Source organism: Magnolia sinica, chromosome 8, assembly GCF_029962835.1.
Source record: "Magnolia sinica isolate HGM2019 chromosome 8, MsV1, whole genome shotgun sequence".
Classification (NCBI taxonomy): domain Eukaryota; kingdom Viridiplantae; phylum Streptophyta; class Magnoliopsida; order Magnoliales; family Magnoliaceae; genus Magnolia; species Magnolia sinica.
This window is the reverse complement of record NC_080580.1, coordinates 9,550,025-9,576,920: the sequence shown is the minus strand read 5'-3', so window position 1 is coordinate 9,576,920 and position 26,896 is coordinate 9,550,025. Positions and strand designations below refer to the sequence as shown.

Sequence of the window (26,896 nt, the reverse complement as noted above, 5' to 3'; positions counted from 1 at the left end):
CTATTTCTAAATAATTTAATTAATTTCTACTAGAATTTCCTAATAATATCACAAGAAAACATCAAAATATGAAAATCTCTTGAGAAATTTACATGCTGAGAAATCGCCCATTTTCACTATGCATCCAACAACAGCTGCATTAATATACCTCAACCCAAGAAAAAAATATATCTACAAATGCAGCCATTCTTTAGATTTTACACCGATCCCCCCCTTTTTTTATACCCACACTTTATTTTATTGGTGGTAATTCAATAGTTCAAGTTTGTAATAATGTATCATAAAAAATAAAAAGTAGAAAAGAAAGATCTACTTGTCAAGCCAGATGTTTGTCAATATTAATTCTCAAAAAATAAATTAAAATAAAGAACTCTTACCTAATGTGGGGTTGCAAGCTAGGCTCCTCCCTTCATCTTGTCAACCTGTTCTTGTCTACAAACATTTCAAAAACGGAATCTTCTACATGCAGAAAATCAGATATAAATACATGAAAGTCCATTACATTAAAGAGACATAAAAGGAAAGGACAACATACATGCACCCCGGTGTTATGTACTAGTGTAATGCAAAAGCAGGGAAAAGGGCGGGGGGGTTGGGGGGTTGGGGGTGGGGTTATGTATCAGTTTCCAAACCAGAGAAGAGCAGAAAGACAATCAGATTTCACAAAGAACTGTCTAACCTTGCTTCTTTCTTAGTGTACAAAAGACCTTGAAATAACGTGAACAAGCTATTTTAAGGAGTTTGAAAAAAAAAAAAAAGGGAAATAAAACGAGAAATACATGTTTCTCCTTCTTCTTTTTTTTTTTTTAATCTAGTAAGAGTGTGGTGGACGAGGATGAGAGGCCCACCCATATAGATCATGAGGCAGCTGCCCGTTTGGCATTAGATTGGGTGGTAGATTGTACAATGGAAGCGTTGATGGGTCAGCCAAACCATGAGATTGAGATGGAGAAATACCACCAGTTCCTGAATTTACCCCTGGAGATGGCTGTAATTGCATCCCCTCCCCCACAGCAGCCTCAGCGTTGGCAGACCCCGCCTCCTCCTCGTCGAGTGGTAGCCTCTCGTATGTCGCATTTGAGAATGTGGCTGCGATGATTATCACAGGTCCAGATGCCATGAGTGGGCCCACCACAGCTCCGCCCACTACCTGCCCCTGCCCACCCGCAAGATAGACAGTCAGCCCGGTGGCGCCTGGAGGGGCTGGCGCAGGTAGGAATGCTCCTGATAGGGATAGTATCTCAAACCGACCATGGAGAGTGATGACTGCACCAGGCGCGGTGGGCTGACGGAGAGTGATATTGGTGACGATGCCACTGCCACTGAGGATGCAGACGCCCCGCTGCCGTCGTCGTGAGAATGCAGCAATGCTCTCAACGACATCACTGCCACTGCCGATCTCAAGCACGTGGCTGCGGAGAGCGTTGGGGCTCTCACGGGTAATGATTACAGGTGGCTTGGGCTTGTTCTTCGATCCTGGTGGGCGGCCGCGGGGCCGGCGACCGTTGCTTCCCTCAATGGTTTCCTGGCCGGCGGCCTGGTCGTCGCCGTCATGATCATCACCACCGCCTCGGCTGTCTTCGTCCTCAGCATTTTGGTTGCCGTTGTTAGTGCTGCTGCTGTTGTTGTTGTTGCTGCTGCTGCCGAGACTGTTGTTGTTGCTGCCTTCCATGAGTTCTTGTTCTCTACATAATCCAAGGCGGCCGAGTCCGCCGGAATGGTTGGTGTCAGGGTTTCGTAGATGGAGGGATGGGATGGAGGGGTCGACTCCTCCCATCGATACATGTCCAGCCCACCACCGATTTGCCAGCTCTGCTATTTGGGAAAGAATTGCTACGAATTGATACTTCTCTTTACAAATCAATACAGGAATAAGATGAGAAGAGCTTTTGGAGAAAAATCAATCTTCTTCTTCTTTTCTTTCTCTTCTTTGGGATCTATAAATGGAAATAACCAAGTAAGAAAAGCTATGTATTTTATCCGTTCTTCCACTTCTCCCTCCCCCCCCTTTTTTTTTCCTTACTTTGCAAGAAATACCCAGCTGAGAGAACTAGGAACCCTCTTTCTCTTTCTTCCCTTTTCTTCTTATGGATTGAGACCTCGTGAAGAATACCCAGCTAAGAAAATAAATGAATCTCTACCTTTTCTCTCTCTTTTGGTAACTAAAATCGATCTTTTCTCTTTACTTCTTCAACAAACCTTCAATCATGTTAAGCAGTGTTGCATGAATCTCTTCCTCAAACCCTAACCAATAAAGGTCAACTCTCTCTCTCTCTCTCTCTCTCTCTCTCTCTCTCTCTCTCTCTATTTAAGAGAGATCTAAGGCCAAAACAGGAGGAAAAAAGGGAAAAACTCAACTTAAATCCAATAAAATCCTTCTATCTTTCATCAAACCACTTCAAATAATACAAACCAGCTAAGGCTACCTTACGCTTCATTTCTCCTTCAAAAAAAAAATATATATTTTTATAAAGGTAAATAAAAAACCTACTCCCAAAAACCAAAAATAAACCGCACCAAATTCTCTACATACTGAGATCTATGCCCATACACTCCCAATAATAGGAACCCAAAACAAAACAAAAAAGAAAAGAAAACCAACCTTCAGATGAGTATAATATCTGGTTTTTGCGGTTTGAAGAAAACAGAAAGAAAAGATCCGGATTATTAAAAAAAAGTACTGTTGCCCCCTTGTGAAGGAATAGAAAGTACAAGATGTGATGACCTTGGTGATCGTTTAAAAGAAGTGGTGTACGAGAAGCAATCACTCGCAGTGTGGCGTACGATAAACAGTCAATCTATCTGTCTCTGTGAAGAGCCTGAAATCTATCATCAGACAGGAGGGAAAACCGTTATCCCCCCTCTCGTTTGCGCTCTCTCTCTCTCTCTGGTTAGATTGCTGCGGGTTTATGTGGTCCGGTTAGATGGCTCTCTCTCTCTCTCTCTCTGGCTACGCGCACGAGGACTGGAATCCTCCGCAGCACCTGTTCTTTTACGCAAAGCATAAAACACCCAAGCCCTGTGGGGCCCACCAAGTCGTAAATGTATAATCCACTCCGTCCATCCGGTTCTATCCTCGAGTAGAGGCCCTGAGACAAAGGATCAGTTAGATTCACAGCTCAGGTGGACCATACCACAGGGGAAAATGGGCATAGGATACCAACCATGGGTTTGTGTGTGGGGCCACCATGGTAGGTACCTTTCATCAAAACCGTTAAACAGGTATAACTCACTGGTATGAAGTGAATGTAAAAAAATTAAAAAAAGAAAAATTCAGCCTGATCTAGAACTCAGATGGGTTACACCATGTGAACTTAGACGCTTTACATTGTTCCCAAAGTTGTGGCCCATCTGAGTTTATTTATCAGTTGATATTTTTTATGTACGGTTTAAATAAGTTTTATAACCTGATGGATGGATTGGATTTATATATACAATATGGTGGAACCCACAGAGCTTGGTTGTTTTAGGCGCTGCATAAAACAGGTGTTATTGGTGATTCCGGTAGTTCGCATGAATATGATTACCCTTATAAGCAGCCACACCTGCCAGAGGGCTCTTGTCAGCAAGATCCAGCCACTTGTCGGGTGGGCCCTAAAAAAGGACTGTCCATTCATTAGGTAGGCTTGCGTGAATGAACTAATAAAGTTAGATTAATGACCCAGATTTAGCCAATAGGATCACGTAATGAATGAAGCGCCCTTACTTTTGGACCAGGAAATGTAAACGGCAAGCCTCTCTTAATGAACGATTGGTACGCGAAATACGTGCAAGCCTCTCTTTAATGAACGGTTGGTTCGCGAAATACGTGTGCGATATGTCACGGATTTTATTCTTACACTGGGAGTAGGCTCTGAGATGTCACGGACTCCGATTCGGTAGTGACCCTTCGAGTACCGCTGTCGGTGCTGTTATGTGAAGTAAAAGCTTTGTGGTCCACCATGATGTATGTATCTTTAGTAATGCCGTCCATTTATTTTTACATCTCACATTTTATAGTGTGAGTTCAAAAACGAGGCTGATAAGTGACATGGTAAAATTGAGTTAAACAAACGTATGAGACACATGGAGACGAGCATTCGAGAAGTTCTCATAAATACTCAATAATTAGGGAAGATGAGTTGAGCAAAAAGACTTAAATCAGTTTGAAAATAAGACTTGCCAACAAATTTACAGATATTGACTGTAGGCACTGATCTCATCAGCAAACTTCGACCTTATATGATGACCTCAAGGTCAGATGTTAACCTCGACCTTAGATGACGACTACGACCTTAACTATCTAACCCGACTTTGAATTCCACCTCAATTTTTGATCCGACCTCAAGTTTGGATGCTAACCTCGACCTCTAATGCCGACGTCGGGCTCTGAACGGAAATATCTAGAGAGAATCCTGCACTGTGTATGGGCAGGGCTCTCCCTGCGAAGTCTTAGCCGATGATCATGTCAATCAAGACATAATTGGAGAAATATCTGAGAACAAATTCTAATTTCAATATGGTCCCCTTCGGCATATTGTACAAATCTATTGCTTAAGAGCACCTATAAATACACAATCCTCTTCAAGAAAAATGAACGCGCAATTATCCTGATTCTACTACGCCTACTGTGAATCCATACACCTGACTTAAGCATCGAAGGATTCCCGATCACAATTGGCGCCCCCATTGTTTCCTTATTCTCCATTAAATTACAGGTACCTAGTGGCTCATAAGATGTGAGACAAGATTGACCAGATTTGAGCAACAACAATCCAAATCTCAGGTGGACCACACCACAAGAAACAATGGTGATTAAATGCCAACCATTAAAAACTTCTAGTGGGCCACAAAAGTTTTGAATCAAGCCAATATTTATGTTTTTTCTTCCTCTTGGTCCGTGCAACCTAATCAACAGGTTGGATGGCAAGGAAACATCCATAATTAAGCCCTAGGAGTTTTTAATGGTAGTCATTCAATCGCCACTGTTAAGGTACCTAGTGGCTCATAAGATGTGAGACAAGATTGACTAGATTTGAGCAACAACAATCCAAATCTCAGGTGGACCACACCACAAGAAACAATGGTGATTAAATGCCAACCATTAAAAACTTCTAGTGGGCCACAAAAGTTTTGAATCAAGCCCATATTTATGTTTTTTCTTCCTCTTGGTCCGTGTAACCTAATCAACAGGTTGGATGGCAAGGAAACATCCATTAAGCCCTAGGGGTTTTTAATGGTAGTCATTCAATCGCCATTGTTTCTTGTGGTGTGGTCCGCCTGAGATTTAGATCTGCTTCGTTTTCTGGATCAAACTCTAAAATGAGATGAAAAATGGATGGACGGTGTGGATAAAACACATAAGTCATAGTGCGACCCATAGGCCACTGACTAGAGCTGTACACGAGTTGAAGCGAGTCGAGCTTGGCATAGCTGGGCTCGGCTCGGCCAGTAGCTAACCCCAGCTCAAACTTGGCTTAGTTTGGTCCTCGAGCTTGTCTGGCCAGCTCAACTCAGTTTGGTCAACAGCTCGGGCCAATTCGAGCCGAATGCGAGCATGTGCGGCATTTTCTCAAACATATAGAATGCATCCTCAATTTCTCAAAAAATGGTATTTTATCAAACACTTAATGAGCAGCATCAAAATCAAACATCCAATGTATCTATTGCTTTCTTGCCAACACTTCCTGGAGTCATTTCATCAAACACTCGGTGAGTAGCATCCATATCAAAATAACAGTCTCCGAGCTTATTTGATCTGAGTCGGTTCGAGTTGAGGTTTGATTCGAGTTGAGTCAAGGCCGGGCAAGCTCAAACTCAATTTAAAATTTTTTTAAGTTTCAAAAACCAGCTAGACTGGTGGAAATTAAATTTCAAGCCAAGGCAAGCTTTTTCGAGATGGATAGATCTAAGTTACCGAGTTACAGCTCTGCCCCCGACCAGTACCGTCTTGGTACTGATCGGGTCAGTACATAGACTACGACATCCCAGACCCGTGGGCCCACCATGCTGTTGTGTGACATGGACTCCGTCCATCAGTTTCGAACCTCGATGTTAGGCTGCGGTGGTGGCAAGAAATCAGTCTGATGGGACGCGGATTGCGTTCTGAGTAACTCAGCACGCTAGCGTACTGAGTAAACTCTTACGGGTACACCATGATTTACATATGTTATCCACTCCATCCATCCATTTTAAAAGATAATTTGATGGCTCTAGCTCAAAAAAAAGGTATATCCAAATCTCAAGTAGACCTCACCACTGGAAACAGTAAGATTTGAAATTCTACCGTCGAAACTTTCTGAGGAGCCACAGAAGTTTTGGATCAATCTGTTATTTGTGTTTTCCCTTCATCCATGTTTAGTGATCTTATGAACAGGTTAGATGACAAATAAACATCACTGTGGGCCCTACCAAGATTTCAACTGTGGAAGTCATTATTCCTACTGTTTACTGTGGTGTGGCACACTTGAGCTTTGGGCATTCTCCAATTTTCTACTCAACAACTAAAATGAGCTGGAAAAACGGATGGACGGCGTGGATAACCCACATACATTCACGGTATGCCAAACTGAGTTTACTCAGTACGATAAAAGCGTACTGAGTCCGATTTCGGCCAAGCCACATCAGACGATGGAAACGGTGACACACATGATGAAAATTTTCCAAATGCTGTGTTGCCCACACAGGGTTTTTATGCCATCCAACCCGTGCATCAGATGCGAATCACAAGGATGAAGGGACATTCCTGAATTCGAACCTGATTCAAAATTCGTATGAGCCATACCACCTTACTTTACAGGTTTTATTCATGATCTCGCATTTCCTTCCATGCTTGGAATTACAGAAACTTTTGATCGATCTGATTTTTAAGTATGAACGGCTAGAATCATGAATAAAACATTATTTACGGTGTGGATGTCATAAAAACAACATAGTGGATCCCAAAGATCTGGGGTGTTGTAGGCATTTCCTGCAACAGGTGTGGTAGAGGAATCTAGATGAGTGGGGTAACGTGCGCGTGAGATGGTGGACTGGTGGGAGAACACGTCACCGTCTCGAGTCCCGACATAGCATCGAATGCCAAGGTCGGAAGAGCATAAACCAAGGAGTTACATGTTACGCTGGTGCAACATGTGCATCCATGTACATGCACATAACCTAATGTACACGTGGCATGTATGTAGCTCGCATCAATCCCTCCTAATCTCTTATGTGTGGACCGTTGATACACCAAAAATTATAATCTCTTTCAATTACAGCCGTCTGATTGGTGCTTAAAAATTGGACGGTTGATATTTAAGAACCAATGTCCAAGTAAAAAAATAAAAATAAAAACGGGACTCTAATTAGAGGCCTATATTGTTCTATTAATCTCTATCCGAGAGTATTGATCGTCTGCTAATGGGACGCATTATTTGGACCCTTGATTGGTGTTACTTTTTCTTCCACGTGTTCAGTGGCCCTGTGCATGTGCATATAATTTCATATACGCGAATGTATCAGTATTTTATTCTCTCTAAAAATGGCCCGAGGTAGGACCGCCCAACAAAAAATAATAAGTTTGCTAAGCCGCCGCGCGCGTGAATCCCTGTCTATCTACACGCGTCAATATGATAATTGGAAGCAACATCTAAGCTTTCCATCAAGTGGGCCACACTTCTTAGTTCATATATCCTAAAAATCAGGCGTTTTGATTACTCACGTGCGCATCCATGTTCAAAATATTCGAAGTATACAAAATATTTTATAGCCATCCATTTGTCTTCGTAAACTGTGGCCTACTTCAGTAATGAAACAGCCTGGTTTTTAACTGAGAAGATCTAAACAGTGTTACTCGCATGATGGAAGTCTAGGATCTTAAACATGTGTACCATATCGGCACGTGCTCGTGCGTGTTAATTAGCAGGGATACACACGCGTGTGAGCTTAATAAACTTCCTTAAACAAGTCTTATCAGCATGATTATGATATATTAAACATAATAGGCTGGTTTAGCTTTGGAGTCCGCCAGTTGCTTTATTATATAGTAATTTAGTTGGCACGTGGGATGCACGTGGAGAGAGTGGGCCATGAGGGCCTAAGGTGTGAGACATGAGTTATTTGACTTGGGCATTCAGGAATATGGGTGGCATAAATTGGGTTGCAAGTTGCAAATTTTCAATCATATGGATGTGGACGATTTAATGATAAATGGTATCCATCTGTTTATTTAATCATCAGACCAGGCATGAATATTGGGAGAGAAAAGAGTGGGGTCCACTCATATGATTTAAGCATAATCGCATGCGGATTGCGTGGTGACCCTGCAACCTCTGTATCCATGTTGATATGGCTGAAATTGACTGAGTAACATGTCGCTCTTACAGGCTTGGACGCAAAGCATTTTTAAAACTAATTACACTGAGTATCTAGGTGTAGACTCATCTTTTTTTAACAGCATGTGGCCTAATCAAATCATTCCACGCTGGTCATTGATGACTTGAGGTGACAGGATATCAGGCAATCTGCATCCTTCACGCAACCTGGACCACATATTCCAGGGCCCAAAGATTGCTCAGACAAGTTTTTATTATCTCTTTCTTTTTTCTTTGCGACCATATCTTGCCATTTGATAAGATAAAAAGTTATTATATTTTTGGATGGTTAGGATTATCTGGCCAGCAAACGGCCAATTCATGAAGGGGCATACTGAATGAATGGCCTAGAACTTGCTAAAGTCCCGCGACATCCCATTTATAGCATTCCATCCAAGCTTCAACTGAGGCCGGGTCTCCATTCATAGCCCAGTAGAGCTGTACACGAGTGGAGTTAGCTCAGTAAGCTCGCTTGATTAGACTCAAAAAAGCTTGGCTCGCCTCGGCTTGAAGCTGGATTTGGACCGAGTCGAGCTGGTTTTTGGAGCTCGAAAAAATTTCAGGTCAAGTTTGTGCATGTCCGAGCTCAACTCGACTCGGATCAAACCTCAACTCTAACCAACTAGGATCGAATCAGATCGGTGACTTGGTTATTTTGATATGAATGTTGCTCATACAATGTTTGATGAAATGACTCAACGAAGTGTTAGGGAGGAAAAAATAGATATGCTGGGTGTTTTATTTTGATGTTGCTTGCTAGGTGTTTGATTTTGATACTACTTGTTGGGTGTTTGATTTTGATGCTACATGCCGGGTGTTTGATGAAATACCTGTAAAGTGTCATTACTATTTTGCATTATATGAGAATTTTAAGATGCATTCCAGGTGTTTGATAAAATGCCGCATAAGCTTGAACTCGACTTGAACTGGCCGGAGCTGCTGACCTCTAATGTCCTGAATTTTCGCCATTTTATATTGCCAAAAATCCTGATATATATATATATATATATATATATATATATATTAAAACTAGCCTATCTACGTCGTTACTTACTGATCCCTGACACTCGATGTGAGCCTATATACGTATGTGATACCAATAAAAAATGGCACGAATTCGATTAATCTACTATAGGAAGCCAATGAGTTTGCCCAATCACTTAAACCTCAAGTCTAGCCTCGTGATTTATTCGTCTATAGCCCGAATCTAGCCAACCTATCACTGATCAATTGAGAAAATCATAACTAAATAAAGACATACCTAAAGTCGATACAACTATGGGTCGGATCTTAATTAATAAACCAAATCAACCAAGTTACTCATTTAGCCTAAGAACCAACGGTTTAGATTGATCATGATCGAATCATCATTTTCGCTAATTACGAATAGGTCACACTAATAATTGTGCACAAGAAATCTTTTTTTTTTTTTCAAAAAAAAGGACTTTGGATCATTAATATTATAAATAGAGCATGTACAAATAGGAGATTCAGGAGGGCGAACCACAAAAAGCTAGGGCCTCTCCTATCGTATCAAAAAAACAAAAAGAAAAGCAACACAAAAACAAAACCCCAGCCTGAACTGCCATTACACTGACTTTGTCGGCCTGATTCGGATCGATCCCAGACCGACCTTATCAAGGAAAATCAGCCCCCTGACCTGTCTCGGGAGCGAAGAAGCTACGGGGACCAGGGAGGTCGTTTGGAGCTCACTGCCCATATGGGCCATGGCATCAGTCGGGGCATTGCCCTCCCTGAGAATGTGGAGGAAGGAGCAAGTTACTTTATGGGTCAAGGCGGAAATCCTGGAAACCCAATGTCTCCATGGCCACGGGGTACGCTCCTTCCTAAGAAGGAGGTTCAGCACGATCTTGGAGTCAGATTCGATTTCGATGTTTTTCAGTCCACGTTCCAGGCATAGTTTGACTCCATCATGAATTGCTCGAAGCTCGGCGAGATTGTTCGAACCCATCCCGTAGCCGGCCGAGAAAGCAAAAATAAGATTCCCATATTCGTGTCTACAAACACCACTACCGCCAGATAAACCCGAGTTTCCTCTCGCAGCCCATCCACGTTAAGCTTGAGCCATCCTTTTACTAACTTTCTCCAAAGGACAATATGTGAGCGATTATGAGGCTGACGAGGGGGGAATGGGGCGAGGGGGCCGACGTCCATCTAAGTTATGGGCGTTAAGAGGGCTACCCTTAGGTGTTTCACCAAGAATGGAAATGGCCCACCATTTAATGCGAGCAATGGAGACGCGAACCCTTATCGCCTTACCCTCGAATTTGGCTTCATTTCTCGACCTCCAGATTTCCCATAAAATCAAAACTGGGATAATGGAACGGGTGAACACAGGGGCGCTGCCCGGGGCTAATGCTTCATGCCACTGAGCTAAACAGCCCTCCATGAAAATGTGGGGAATAGGAGAAATCCAATAAATGGAGCTGAAATGAGTCTAGATGGAGGAAGCGTGAATACCTGAAAGGAATAGGTGTGAGATGAATTCAATGTTGATGGAGGAGGAGGATGAATCAACTTCACAGTAGTAGCACTTGGAAGCCATCGAGATTCCTTTGGCTTGGACTCGGTCGTCCACCCGGATAGCTCCTTGCAGCAGTCTCCAATTAAAAACAGAGAATTTAGGAGGAAGAGTCTTGTGTTATAGCCATTTACTCCACCTTAGAGATGAAGGAGTTCTTGAAATTTGCCAGGCTGACTTAACCATGAATCTCCCTGAGGGATGGAGGGGCCAAAAACAGGATGGGCGATCCTCAGAAGTTGCATAACCACCATTAAAAATGTGATTTAACACATGTTGGGGCAGATATATAAGGAGGGCTGAAGGCGGGAGTGGGCCAGCAGTTCCCAGAAAATCCCTGATTTTAAGGGACAGAATGTGGTCGGGAATGGGGTCAGTCCCTAGACCCTGCAGAGGGCCCAGGCCCGTCCAATTTGATGTCCACAGATTTAGGTCCCCCGTACCAACCTGCCAGTGCACCTTCGCAGCGAGTAGAGGGAAATAGGATCCGATCTTCTTCCAGTAGGGAGAAGCCTTCTCCCGAGCTGAATTGACAGAATCTCTGAAGATGTCATTGTAAAATTTTAACCGCATGAGGGACACCCACGGTCCGACATTTATGCCATATTTAACCTCTCACGCCATTTTCATGCGGAGGGCTGTCAGAACTTTATTGAGCCGTCTGATACCTAGACCTCCTTCGCTGATGGGCCTTGTGATCTTGTCCCAGGCCACCCAATGAAGTTTCTGGGCGCCACCCACCCAGTCCCATAAAAACTTTGAGAAATTACGTTTAAGACAGGAAATAACCTGGACAGGGATGTGAATAGCGGCCATGAGATGGAGCGGGATGCTACCAAGAATGTGTTTGATCAACGTCATTCTGCCAACTTGGGATAGCAGTCTTACTTTCCAACCGTTTACTTTGTTGTTCACCTTATCAATGAGGGATTGAAAGTCTGAAATTTTTGCTCTTCCTCTGCAGAGTGGGACTCCCAAGTACTTGACCCCATCACTAGCATTTGCAAAACCAAGCAGTCTCTCAATCGTCTGGGCTCTAGAGGACGCCAATGATTTGGGCCCAATGAAACAACTCTTGTTGCAGTTTATTTTTTACCCCGAATCCTTCTGGAAGAAGTCTAAAAACTCGAAATTTCTGAGAGTTTTGCAGCTCCCATTCATGAACACAAGGGTGTCATCGGCATATAACAGATGCGTCACAAGGGGGCAACCATGTTTTTTTTTATATGACTGGCAAGCTTCAGTCTCCACAAGGTGTTTCAGGCTGCAAGAAAATGCTTCACCTGCCAGAATAAAAAGCGCTGGCGACCGAGGATCACCGTGGGTGCATAAGAAATCTTAATACTTAATTTATTCCAGAAATGCAATGATTATCTAAATAAGCTCTATACCGCTTGTTAGTGGGTCATTAATTCTGAAACTATAGGATAATGTCCGTCTCATTGAGCTTGACGCCCATCGCGGGTAGTGAACTAAGGAAGTGCATAGAACTACTCAACTTGGGCCAAAAGTCAAGTGATTGAAACGCGCAAATCCCCTGGGCTGAAATATGAAAACTAAAGTATAATAAACCCCTCAATGTTTTGCAAAGTTGTGACTTTCTAACCATTAGATCGTAACCAAAATTGAGGTATGAGTTAAGGATATTTTCCTACTCATATCCATACAATTCTGGCCCCAATCGATCACCGACAACAGCCCATCGCAAGTAGGGCCCCCGCGGTCAATTGAAGCATCCGATCTCCACCCAATTTGGATCAATCACTCATCCTATGACGGGGCACTTGCCCCATGGTGCGGATGAGCCAACAGGCCCATGAAGAAGCCCTATGGGCCAAAATTCAACCCACTAGGGGCATGCATGTTAGAAAAATGACCCCATGGTCATTTAGACACAAAATTTGGACCATTTAAACCCAAAATTCACACACTCTCTCTCTCCCATACGAAATTTCAGTTGCGAGGGAGAGAGAGTGTGGGGAGAAGTGAGAGAGAGAGAGAGAGAAAGAGAGCTCCTTTGGGAGCTGATTTGGGGAATTTCCCTCTTGCTGCTGCCACGTTGGAGCCCAAAACCATGCCCCACCGTAGAGAGCGGTCTGGCAACAATAGAGAGGCAATTCCCTAACCCCCTTTTGAATTTGAACTTTGCGGGCAGTTACATGCGCCTTTATGAGCTAACCTATTCAATGCAGGGTGTTAATCCACCAATTACTCGGTTGGTATCCTAAGTGCAGCACAAGAGAAACGTCAAATTTCTCCTAAGTGAGGACCATTACCCCTACGTTTCCGTTTATCGAACCGTATGTCACGATTGGTGATTTCTATTATGAATGGATGAATGCATGCTAACTTATGTCAATCAATGATTTGTGTAATGCTTATACGAATGCATGCTAACCCGTGCTGATTATTGATTTGGGTAACGTATGGATGAATGCATGCTAATTAGTTCCTATTGATAATTGATATAATGCGTAGATGGATGCATGCTAACCAATGCGCACTTGTATGGTCGTTTACTTTCCATTATTTGCTATCTTAATGTAATGTCACCTGGATGTTCGATGAAATGCACCATAAACGAGGATTTTCTGAATTCATTGTTTATATCCCTCCCCGTTAGTCACAATAGTCAATTTATTAGTGCGATTAACTGATTGAGACTACCTGGGTAGCCGAGTTGGCTGGCAAACCGTAAATCTATAAGGGCGACCTTGATTGGGTTGGCCGCCCTAGAATAGTTTGATTGATCTAGGCCGAACACGGATAATCGGCAGTAGTCGGACTACATAGGATGCTTACACCCAATGCCAGTTACGCTGAAATTATTCTGAGAAAATTGAATTGGCCTAATAGCTGACCAACCATATATATATCCACCAAGTGTGTTTATGTCAGCTTGAATCTAGAGCACCCTCATACCCTGGAAAAGCCTACTGGTAACCGCTAGTGATATGATCCCCAAGTCTCAAGAGCTGAGCGTGGTGGTATCCCTACCAAAAAAATAGGATAACACTGATAGCTAAAAACCGTTGGCAATGACCTTCCCTGACGGCTTTTAGCCGTCACAAGGTCTATCCGTAAGGGTGCGTTAGCGTTGCTCGCTGACGGATTAAAACCGTCGGCGTTTTCGACAACTAAAACACGGCTACGGGCAACGGCCAAAACCGTCGATGTTTTCAATGATTTTAGCCGTCAACGATTCTTATTAATTTTTTAAAAAAAAAACAAAATTTAATGGAATTTGGATAATATATTTGATTTTGATTTCTTCCTTTTCTGTTATGTAGACTTACCTTCTTAAATAGGTTGGTTCGTTAAGAGCTTTGGAGAAATGAGTATATCTAGTTATGGATGTGTCAAGGAAGGCACCACGACTGTCGGCGTTGGTCAATTTTTTGGTAGTGTATGGGACTATGTTCGTATCGTCGGCACACAATAGGGTGACGAGCCTCCCCATAGTGACCAATGAGCAACTAATAAGGCTATGAACCTGATACATCAAACCGTGATGATGCCACGATCATTCCACAATTGCGTTTGGGTGACGACCCTTACATCATTTGCGGGTGCCCTCCACTCGTCGATGGGTAGCCTAACCCTATACGTTCGGGCTGTATCATCCGGATCCTGAGTGATTGATCGAGCCAGTTGATCAGGCCAGTGTTAGCCTCACATTGATTAGATAGTTGTCGTTTGGGTGGTAAACCATAACATGAATCAAGGATCGCATGCACAGAGCCGCCACGGCCGCCCTAGGCCTAGCAATCTGGATAAGGCCATTGATTATATGAATATATTCCAGTTTCATCAATCTTGCTAGATGAATGGACTTAATTAATTCACTTGGCTAACATGAACATTCATCGCATTGTATTAGCTTGGTGCGGCGACTCGGTAGTTAAGGTCGCATGCTGAGAGAGTGTTGGTCATTTGTGAACATAAGATGGAGTCGCTATGAAGGAGTGTTGGATGGCAAGGGCATGCATCATATCATAATGGCATGCATGTGCATTAACAAAAGTGTTTAGGAACTGTATACTTAAGTTGCTTTTCATTAATTGTACATGTGGATATGATAACATGTGTAACTTAGAATTAATAGAACTACTGAGTTGATTGCTTACTCCCATTCTGGGACGGTATTTTAAAACAACAATCAGACTCTATCTTAAATGTAGGTATCACAGAACCCGACGCACTACATGAGTCGACCATAGATGCCAAGGAGGAGCTCTTGTACTTTCAGTTGTTGGGCGGGTCACCATAGGCTACCCTAGGGCAGGCATATTTTGTTTTTTTATTATTATATATATTTTGTTGGGACGTGGTCCCGTACTCTTAACGTAAATTCATCATTTTGCTAGTCATATCTTAAGTTGCGTTTATTTCAGTATACATGTACAATCCATTTAATTTCTTGAATGCTTATACACTAAGTAAAAACCAAAATCATCGACTTCCACAAAATATAAGTGACACCCGGGATATCAGGAGTTGAGTATTTACTCGGCCCCCGAAATCTAAGACATTACATGACCGAACTGAGCCGAGCTGGCCAGACAGGCTCAAGGACCAACACGAGCTGAGTTCGAGCTAGGGTTAGCTACTGGCCAAGCCGAGTTGTGCCAAGCTCGACTTGAATCAACTCGTGTACAACTCTATAGCTCAGTGGTAGACTCCCAAGAGTTTCAATCCCGAGAACAAGGATCTAGTGCTCATGTGATGTGAGTGTGGATGTGTGTTTAAAAAATTAAAAAAAAAAAAAAAAACGACCGAGGCTTTTGGGGGTCCTAGTCCAATAAAATTTTCCTTTTTTATTTAAAGATTGGAATTTAAAGTCTAAGGACCGGTAACCTGCAGGTAACTGTATACCAACTTTTCATGCAGGGACATACAACTCTTGTAGGACATGCGTACCATGCAAATGTTCATTACCATTGTGAAGAATGCCGCTATCATACATCTTGTGGTTAACCTAATGAGCGGATCAGCTTTTTTTTTTTCTTCTTCTTCTTCTTTAGTTGGACCGTACCTCCCCTCTAATTATTAATACGTGGCAATTTGGAGAGGCCGATCTTCTGTAATTTCTTGTATATTGTATTATTCTAATAAGACTTCATATACAGATACATCATCATATACAAGGAAGGTAATATATATTATATATATTTATCATCGTTTTATAAAAGGAAAGAATTTAAATACAATATTTATCTCTTTTAAATATTACTATTATCATCGATGGTGTAAGCAAATTACAGTTTCCACAGTGTAATTTCTTATAATTTCACCATCAAAACAGCTGAATTCTACCTTTTATTATCCAGTACTTGGACAGCCATGCCTGGAAATAAAGAGGAACAGTGTTATGTTGTTAACCATGTGCTACTAAGTGCAACCTTGTTGGTAAGCCAAACTGCAAACAACTGGGGGCAAGATAACCATTTTACTTAGTAAAAGATAGTTAATTGATGCTCTAAAGAGTGCTATGTTAACTGTAATTTGCGACATTGAAAGAATTGATAGGGATTTAGAAAGCTAAACCAAAATTCGCACCTGACTGGGATGCTATCGCTGTAAGCTAAATGTTGCAGTCTTCCGCATAACCTTTAGAGAAGCACTGGGATGGGAAATTAGCTCAAATTTTAAGATTAATCACAACTTGAGTGGGTTCCACTGGTATGCTTGATCACATTATCCAATTCTTAGGGAGATTCATACCGTTGATCAGTTAGGCCCACCTTATAGAATTCTTACATGTGATGGTTAATGTATAAGTGTTCAAAACATACATTATCTCAAACTAAGCTGTCCAAATCACAAGATCCATTGTAAATAGTTCGTCACACAGACAGTTCGAATGATAGAACTAAAATTAATCACTGATTCATGGACATTTGTTCTTTAAATTCAAGTCAGATAATTTTCTGCTCGACAGTTCATTCAAATGGTTAGGAAAGTAAACGGATAGAAATCCTTTTCTTTTCTTTTCTTTTTTTACGTTTCATCTAAATTGGGTCCCACAATTTGGACGGTATAATTTGAGTTAGTCGTGCCACATGTGCGGCTTCCCAGTGCTTGCGCAACGAGCATCACACTCCCCGAGCACATCAATGTGTTTCTCTTTAAATGCCTATTTCAATTTTCTTCTCTTGCTTTCCTTATTGATACTATTTTATATTAAAAGTAGTAAATCATGATCTAGATGAACTCATTATATACCAAAAGGTTATGTAGTCTTAAGCATAGTTTAGAAATTCCAAAACCCGATCCGATTCGATGTCTAGCCCGCCGGGTTAACTTGAAGATTTGGATGAGTTTTTAGTTTATTAGACTAGATATTCAATACTCGACTAGCTATTCAATAATTAAAAACGTAGTATGTTTATATATTAAATATTTGAAGGAAAAAGGTACCATGTGGTCGACCTCCCGAGACCTTATGAGGTTGAGTTTTGTGGGCCTGGCCATAATGTGTGTAGGATATCCATCCCATCAATCAAATGCACCCTTCCATGGTGGGTTATGGGCCTAAAATCCAGGCTAATTGATGACTTAGGTGGGCTACATCACAGGCAATATTAATTTGAGAGTGGAACCCACCCATTGAAATCTTCTCCTAATTGTTTATAGGTCCTTCAGAAATTTGGTTCAGACATTCAGCCCATCCATTGTGTGTCCCACTTGGATGAGGGGTTACTCCAAATTTCAGGCCATTCTAAAACTCAGGTTGGCCCACCAAGTGCTTTTATGACATTGCCCCTAGCAATATCTAGGGTTGTCAATGGGCTGGGCTCGTGCATGTAAAATCGGAATTTTGAATAGGGTCAGCCCGAAGGCCCAGCCTAAAACAGTTCAAAATCAGGGCTAAGACCTACCCAGGCCAACCTGTTGACAGCCCTAGTAGCGACTATGGTGCTCTATGGCCCACCATGATGTATGCGTTTTATCCACACCCTTCATCTATTTTGCCGGATCATTTATGGCATCAGCAAAAAATGAGGCAGATCCAAATATCAGATGAACCACACCAGAGGAAACCATGGTGATTGAACTCCCACCATTAAAAACTTCTTGGGGGCCACAAAAGTTTTGGACCAAGCTAATATTTGTGTTTTTCCTTCATTCAGGTCTGTGTGACCTAATCAATAGGTTGGATGGTGAATAAACATTAGCGGTGGGCCTTAGAAAGTTTTTAATGGTGGGCATTCAATCACTATGATTTTCCTTTGGTGTGGTCTACCTGAGATTTAAATTTGTATTATTTTTGTCTCGGGCCATAAAATGGAGCTCGCAAAATATATGGATGGCATGGATAAAACATATATATCACGCCATCCAGTAACTACCGGCAGTCGTAACAATGCATCTAATTCTTTTAGATGGCACACAGGGTAAACTATTATTGATTAGATCGAATGTTCACTAATTCATACAACTAGGAGTAAGCCATGATACAAAAATCATGCCAATCAGGTGATTTATTAATAGCATGAAAATGGACAGCCAAGATTAATTGGAGAAACAAAATAGGCCTAGATCATACTTTATATTTCTTATGATTTTAAAATAATTAACAGTTTGATTTAATGTGATTTATAACTAGTAAACAATAGTAAGTTGTAACAGATTGGCTCCATTTATAGGATTAGAATCATCCAATCAGTCATGAATGAATGATTGATTCATATCAATGACAAGTCATCCCATGTGCGTTTTAAAACGTCTGAGGATGTTAATGCTGACATGAAGGTAGGGACTTAGTAAAACCCTAAAAAAATAATAGAAAGATACAGATGTTATTACCTTTGCTAGAGGTCATCAAACTGGTTGTAGGTAATTGTTCTATTATTAAGCATTTGCTTTGCTCGAGATGATATGATATTCGGTGGGACCGAGATGATCCGAAAAGTCATTATAGACCGTCCTTTTGGTTGTCTTATATATATATATAGCTTCACAACCGTAGGTTTTGTAGGTTCTGTAATTTTCCACTTCAATCGAATAACAATGATGTGATAATAAAGGAGCGATTGGAGCTTGGCACGTACAGTCCTGGTCCATCAGATCAATGGATTAGCATACTGAATGGTGGGCCCAACCTTACATTACCATCATATGCTGTCAGATGGGTCACATAGCCGGGCCATCCCTCCAAAATTGGACGGTTAGGATTGTTCAGTTGGTAATGATTTTCTGACTGCTTGCAAGAAGCTATCCTCATCCTACCATACCCACACGTGCTGATAATCCCCTACGTTAACAACTGGACTGTTGACTTTGGGTCCACCATGAATGCATGTTGTGGCCAAAATCAAGGTGGTTTGGTCAAAGGTGGGCTAAAGAGGTGACCAATGGCTAAAAATATGGGAGATGATAAATGCAGTCTATCCACATCATACGTGGCATGGTTATCCATCAATCTGAATGGTTCAACTAGTGGGCCTAACAATGGATCAACGAAACATCATACTCTTTAGAAGACCATATCTATCACTTACCTTACTTTCCATAATTACTTAATGTGGACCATTAATTGTTTTTCTTTCTACCTCTCATTTGAAGGCCATTGCTTTGGTTGTCAATACTTGTTTACGTCTAATCTAACCGTATCAGATCAAGTGACTCAGATCTTTTTGATGTACTATATAACATTCAAATATGATTAGAATCCGTAAAGTTATGAATAGCTAAAAAAGATAGGCCCAGTTGGTTATAGTCATACTACACATGTCACATATCTCGCTCATGTAGTAGAGCCAGTGAAATTTCAACAAAAGACAAACATAAAATCTTTTCACTGCGATGACAATCAAATGTGATTAGAATCCTACAGTCATGATTAGCTCAAAAAGACTAAGTCCGTTGGTTATGATAGTAAAACATGTCACATATCTTGCTCACCAGCTAATCACCATAGTAGCCTCATGACCAGAAAGGACATTTACTAAAATACGATTGCGACAAGTGATTAATTGAAACTAATGTAATATGACATCACATAGATGCCTTTATAGCAAAAATATCATTTGAGGAACATAATAATATTGGTAGAGTCTCACATCGACGTACAGAATAGAGGTGGGCATCAGATCCAGTCGGATCGGATTGGGTCTAACCCGATTCAGTCCGAAATCTAGTTGGACTAACCCGAATCCGATCCGATCCGATACCGAGTCTGAGACATACGACTCAATCCGATCCGACACACGATTGGCATGACTCGAACCGAGTCCGACTCGATCAGAGAACCTGAGTCGAATCGGGTTGGGTGCGATTCGGATCAACTTTTTTAACGGTAAAAATCATTATCCTCGTTGCCATTTTCAGTGTGGTCCATTTGAGCTTTAGATATGATTCATTTTTTTTCCAAATGATCTAAAATGATTATGAAAAATGTATAAACGGTATGGATATAATAAATACATCATTGTGGGGCCCATCTAACGTTGATATTATTTGAGTCGTTCGTTTAACTCGGAGCTCGAGGCGTTACAGCTGTGAACGTGCTTTGCACGGCAGCTGTAAGCCTATAACGTGTTGTTTAAGAAAACACTGAAGTTAACAAGTTATGCAGGTCTGATCATGGGATATATGTTATATCCAAACCGTCCATCCATTTGGTGAGTTCTTTTTAAGGCTGGAGACGAAAAATAAGATAGATCTGACTATCAAGTGGACTACACTGGAAAAATCACTCTTAGCTGCTATTTGTGGTATGGTCCAGATGATCTTTGGATATGATTTATTTTTTGCATAATACTCTATAATAATCTCTAAAACTATATGAACGATGTAGATATAATAAATACATCACTGTGGGACCCATATAACTTTGATCTCCTTTGAACCGTTCGTGCAACTCGGAGCTCGAGGAGCGTTAGTGCTCGTCTTCGCACGACATGTGTGCTAACGAAAATAAGTCTAATCATGGGATATGTGTTATATCCAAACCGTCCATCCATTTGGAGAGCTCATTTTAAGGCTTGAGACGAAAAGTAAGATAGATCTGCCTATCATGTGGACCACAATAGAAAAATCATTCTCAGCTGCTATTTGTGGTGTGGTCTAGATGATCTTTGGATATGATTTATTTTTTGGATAATATTCCATAATGATCTCTAAAACCATATGAACGGTGTAGATATAACAAATACTTCACTGTGGCCCATATAACCTTGATCTCCTTTGAACCGTTCGTACAACTCGGAGCTCGAGGAGCGTCAGTGCTCGTCTTCGCACGCCACATGCCTACAGCTATAGCCTACGGGCTACGCCACAGGACGCGAATTGCGTACTACCCCCGCCTGTCCCTAGCTCCAAACAGGCAGTTCTGTGGGCGGGCCCACCGTGATGTATCTGTACATCCAAACCATCTATCTCTTTCCTAAGATTATTTTAAGGCATCAAAATAAAAATCAGGCAGATCCAATGATCAAATGAATCACACAAAGGAATATTTCTTATTATTATGGTACACGAAGGAATATTTCTTATTATGCTTAGTAAACTCTATTAGGGCCTACCGTGAATGCATTTGGTTCATCCACACTGTTCATTTGTTTTTCCATATCATTTTAGTGATTGAACCCAAAATTGATGCATATCCAAAGCTCAAGTGGACCATACCATAGGAAAAAGGTAGAATTATTAATAAGAACCACTCCGAATCGTGTCGGGTCGGGTTGGTCCGGATCCATTCGGATCGGGTTTTTGAATCGGATCGGTCCAGAGTGACCATTACCCAATCTCGAACCGAAAAGAAGTCGGATCTGAATGACTCTAGCCGATCCGCATCAATCCAGGTCGTCGATTCGGTTCGGAACAGGTCGAATCGGGTCTGATCGGGTCGGATCCACCAGATTGGGTCAGATCTGCCCAGCTCTAGTACCGAATACGTTTACGCATAAAAATGGATAGCTATCACTAATATGCGGCACCTCAAAAGAGACTCCCATCCATGTAATAAGAGTGATATGTGAGTGCAACCAATAGCCAGCCCACAAAAAATGACTAGCATATATAGGTAACGTTGATTGATAGGCTACAATTATCTTTGAGACTAGACGGTTATTTCTACATTAACAGACATGAAGAGTACATAGTTACGACTTATGAAGATCACTTTTCAACTATCACCTCAAAATCCTATAAATAAGAAAATGATCGAAGAGCTCTGGGCTCTTACCAACTCAGCACAAATTAAATTTACAACGCAATACTATCAATCTTTTTATTTTATTTTGTCTTAACTTATCTTACGCTAGGACAATTCATCTATGTTACCACGCTAAATCGGCTTTAATATATAAGTAATGTAATCCCATTTGTCTATACTACTTTGAATCAACCTAGATTAAGAGTAATATAATTTCCTTCCATCTATACTAAGCATTAGAGTTGGGCATTTCTGATCCAATTTGGTGGATTCGACCCGATCCGAACCAAAGTCCTAGATCGGTGTAGTTCGAGTTAGATCAATCAGATCCGACCGTTCATTAGATCGAGTTCGGATCATGGTCAATTCGGACCGATCCAACTCAAAATCCGAATCGAATGGATCCGATCCGATCTGGAGTGATTCAATGGTGGAAATCAATACTTCTACTTTTTCTTATGGTATGGTCCACTTGAGCTTTGGAAATGCATCAATTTTGGGTTCAACAACTAAAATGATATGGAAAAATGAATGGACGGTGTAGATAAACCACATGCATTCACAGTGGCCCCAACAGAGTTTACTAAGAGACGTGCACAACACGTCAACCACTTGCGTGCATAGCACGTCAGTGATAGGTTAAGTAGTGAGACTAGCTACTAAAGTCAACAGGTTCTGTGGGCCCCACCATGATGTATGTTTTGTATCCACACCTTCCATCCATTTGGAGAGATCATTCTAGGGCAATATCCAAAGAACGAGTTAAATCCAAAGCTCCAGTGGACCCCAACACAGAAAACAGTGGGACAGTGACGCCCACCATTGAAAATTTCTAAAGGCCACAAAAGTTTTAGATCAAGCTAATATTTGTGTTTTCCCTTATTTCATGTCTTTTTTAACTTTTTAATAGGTTGGATTTCAAATAAACATTATGATGGACCTTAGGATAATTTCAACGATGGAAATAACTCTCTCTACTATTTTCTTTAGTGTGGTCCACTACAGATTTTTATTTGCCTCATTCTTTGGTTCATACCCTAAAATGATATCTAAAAATGGATGAACGCTGTGGATATAACACATACATCATAGTGGAGCCCACAGAACTTGGTGACGCCAACTCAACCTATCAGTATCCAATCCATGTCCACAGGTTGTAACCTGTAACCATTTCGTGCCTAGCACGTCAAGACGCTAGTTTAGATATGTGTCGTGTAAAGACGAGCAGAGACGCGCCTTGAGCTTCGATTTGTACGAACGGCTCAAATGAGATCAAAGTTACGTGGGCCCTGCAGTTATGTACTTATTATATCCATAACGTTCATCCATATTTCGAGATCATTTTGGAGCATTATCAAAAAAAAAAAAAAGAATCATATCCAAAGATTAACAGGACCACACCACAAAGAGCAGCGAGGATAATGATTTTCACCGTTAAAAAATTCGTAGGGCCCACCATAACATTTATTTTCCATCTAATCTATTATTAAGGTTAAAAATACATGGATGAAGAGGATAAACAAATTTCATATTAATCCGAAACTTCCATGATCTCCAAAAAGGATTTCAATGGTAAACGTTCAATCCCCCACTATTTTTTTGCAATGTGAACCAACTGATCTTTAGATGTATCTTATTTTTTGGCTCACGCCTTAAGACGAACTCTACAAATGGATGGACGGTTTGGATATAACACATACCTCATACTTTGACCCACAGACTCAACCCGATCGGACTTGGTTCGGGTCAGGCTAACCGTTTATCGGATCGGTTCGAGTCAGATGTCCAGGACTCGGTCCCGGATCGGATCGAGTTTGGGTCAATTCATGTAGATTTCAGACCGAATCAAGTTGGACCCAATCCGATCTGACTCGGTCCGATGCCCAGCTCTACTAAGCATTGACGGCAAGGACAAAAAAATTTCCTTTTCATTTTTAGTAGCATAATTTCATTTGTCTACATTCAAGTAATTAGATCAAGAAAGACTTATATTTAGAACATAACTATGACATACGCTAGATCGCAAAAGGATATTATTACAAGTTTCATTTTTATTTCAATTTAATATAATTGAGTTCTTTTTATTCTTACATTATATGAATTAAGTTATTGCTTTTATCACATTGAAAAAAAAAATATTTTTAGCTGAAAGGCAAAAAGAACTCATTAGAATGATGAATCATTTTCTTTGCAAATTGTGACTAAATAGATGACCAAACTACTTCAATTCTCAATTATAGATGATTGCTTACTATCTCTCTATTTTGACACTAAGGTGATAGGCATTCAGTTTGAATCAAGTTGTTAAAAGTTTTTGGCACGCCTGACACCATACATACGTACGAATAACCGAGTTTTGAGCCAATATCACACCCCAAGATCCTATCTTGAATCAATTTACATGTATAGTGAGTCCCCACCAGATGGATGATGGTAACCCTGCCATGCGTGATTTAGCAATATGGCTCTACATTAGAGCTGGGCACCAGTCCGGATTGGATCGGATTGAGTCCAACTCAACTCGATCTGAAGTCTCAATGGCCTGACCCGAACTCGATTCGATCCGGGACTGAGTCTGGGTCACCTGACTCGAATCGATCCGATGCATGGTTGGCCTGACTCGAACCTAGTCCGACTCGGTCAGGGAAACCGAATCAGATCAAGTTCGGTAGGATTCGGATTATATGAATTTAATCCAACCATTTCATGTGGTGTGGTCCACTTCAGCCTTCAATATACCGCCTTTTTGTACTCAAGGCCTAAAATGATATGTCAAAATGTATGAACGGCTTAGATAAAACATATACATCAAGGTGGGCCCCACATGGCTCTGAAAGAACTCTCCATTACCGTATCCATGCTTTTACCGGACATATATTGGTGTTGACGTGCACTACACGAAAGTGCAGTGAGTGCTTTTCACGCAAGTGACTTGCTGTATTAATGTTAACAAGTTCTATGGGTCTAATCATGGGGTATGTGTTATATCTAAACCGTCCATCCTTTTGGTGAGCTCGTCATAAGGCTTGAGACGAAAAATAAGACAAATCTAACTATCAAGTGGACCACACGAAATGTTTAATGGTGAAAATCATTTTCTACTGCTATTTGTGGCGTGGTCCAGATGATCTTTGGATATTATTCAAAAAATGAATAATGCTCTATAATGATCTCTAAAAACATATGAACAGTGTAGATATAATAAATGCATCACTGTGGGGCCCATATAACTTTGATCTCCTTTGAACCGTTCGTACAACTCAAAGCTCGAGGAGTGCCTGGAGCTCGTCTGCGCACACGACACGTACCTATAGCAGTTGTGGGGCCCATATAACTTTGATCTCCTTTAAATCGTTCGTACAACTTGGAGCTCGAGGGGTGCCTGAAGCTCGTCTTCGCACACGACACATACCTACAGCAGCTGTGGGGCCCATATAACTTTGATCTCCTTTAAATCGTACGTACAACTCGGAGCTCTAGGGGTGCTCAGAGCTCGTCTTCGCACATGACACGTACCTACATCAGCTATATAGCTGGTGTGTGGTACACTAGCAAATCCGCTTTGGCTCTCTTTTATCGTACTGGGTAAACTCTGTTGGGGCCCACCGTGAAAATGCATGTGGTTTATCCATTCCAGATTGGGTCGGATCGGATCGGTCCGAGTAGGTATGGATCCGAACGTGACTTGAAATGCTTTCAGATCTGGACTGCCCTACTTGATCCGCACCGATCCAAGCCATTGGATTGGTTCGGATCGGGTCGGATCTAGTTGGATCGGGTCGGATCCACCTGATTAGAATTGCCCAGCTCTACTCTACATATTCCAATTCTTCTGGCTATCATCTCCTAAAAGTGTGGTCCACGTTTCATATACATTTAACAAATTCCACTATTTTTTGTTTTAAACCTTCCAAATCATTACCACTGGAAATTGGACCCAATTTTTCTGACTTTCAATAAAAAGATTCATTTACACTTATGACTGGACCACCTAACCTCCTTTTGCCAGTCACATATCAAGTGAGGCCCACCTGATGAATGGCACTGTTTTCTTGGATACCAGAGTAGGATTCGGATTATTGCTTCGAGCAAACAGACATAGCATGGCCAGTGGCCAATCCTGTAGGCCCGAATCCTGGCAAAAGGGCCGGGCGGGCCCCACCTTGAAAACTAGGCCTCTAGTGTGGGAAGGGCCCCGGCCAATGATGAATGCCCTTATCTAGTGGGCCATCATTATATAAAATGATTGGATGGTTTAAAGACAATTGGGAGCAGTTCCCATACACCACACACATTACGTTTCTTTAAACGTACCAGTGACACTGCGAGTAGCCAGGTTACTGGTCAGTGCTCTGTGGGCCCCACTGTGATGTATGTGTTTCATCCACACCGTCCATCCATTTTTCGAAATCATTTTAGGGCTTGAACCAAAAAATGTGGCAGATATAGATCTCAGGTGGACCACATCATAGGAAAACAGTAGTGATTGAATGTCCACCATTAAGAACCTCCGACGGCACACTGTAATGTTTCTTTGACATCCAACCTGTTGATTAGATCATAAAGACCTGGATGAAGGGGAAAAGAAAATGTCAGCTTGATCTAAAACTTTTGTGGCCTCAGGAATTTGTTAATGGTGGGCGTTCAATCAACACTTTTTCCTGTGATGTGGCCCACATGAGATGTGGTTCTACTTCATTATTGGACTTATGTCATAAAATGATCTGGAAAAATGGATGGACGGCGTGGATGAAACACATACATCATTGTGGAGCCCACAGATCACCGACCAGTTGCTACTCATAACCAGATCTTTTACCTGACAGTTCGATGCATCAATTGGAGCCGTCCATCCAGTGG

General features: G+C 41.5%; 1 protein-coding gene across 1 annotated transcript; it reads right to left on the bottom strand.

The window, feature by feature from the left end:
• Positions 1-638: 638 nt before the first annotated feature.
• LOC131252810 (AT-hook motif nuclear-localized protein 20-like) lies at positions 639-2,942 on the bottom strand. The gene has a single exon (XM_058253533.1). It carries the CDS (start codon positions 1,775-1,777, stop codon positions 812-814), a length of 966 nt encoding a protein of 321 aa, XP_058109516.1. The 5' UTR covers positions 1,778-2,942; the 3' UTR covers positions 639-811.
• Between the last annotated feature and the right edge of the window lie 23,954 nt (positions 2,943-26,896).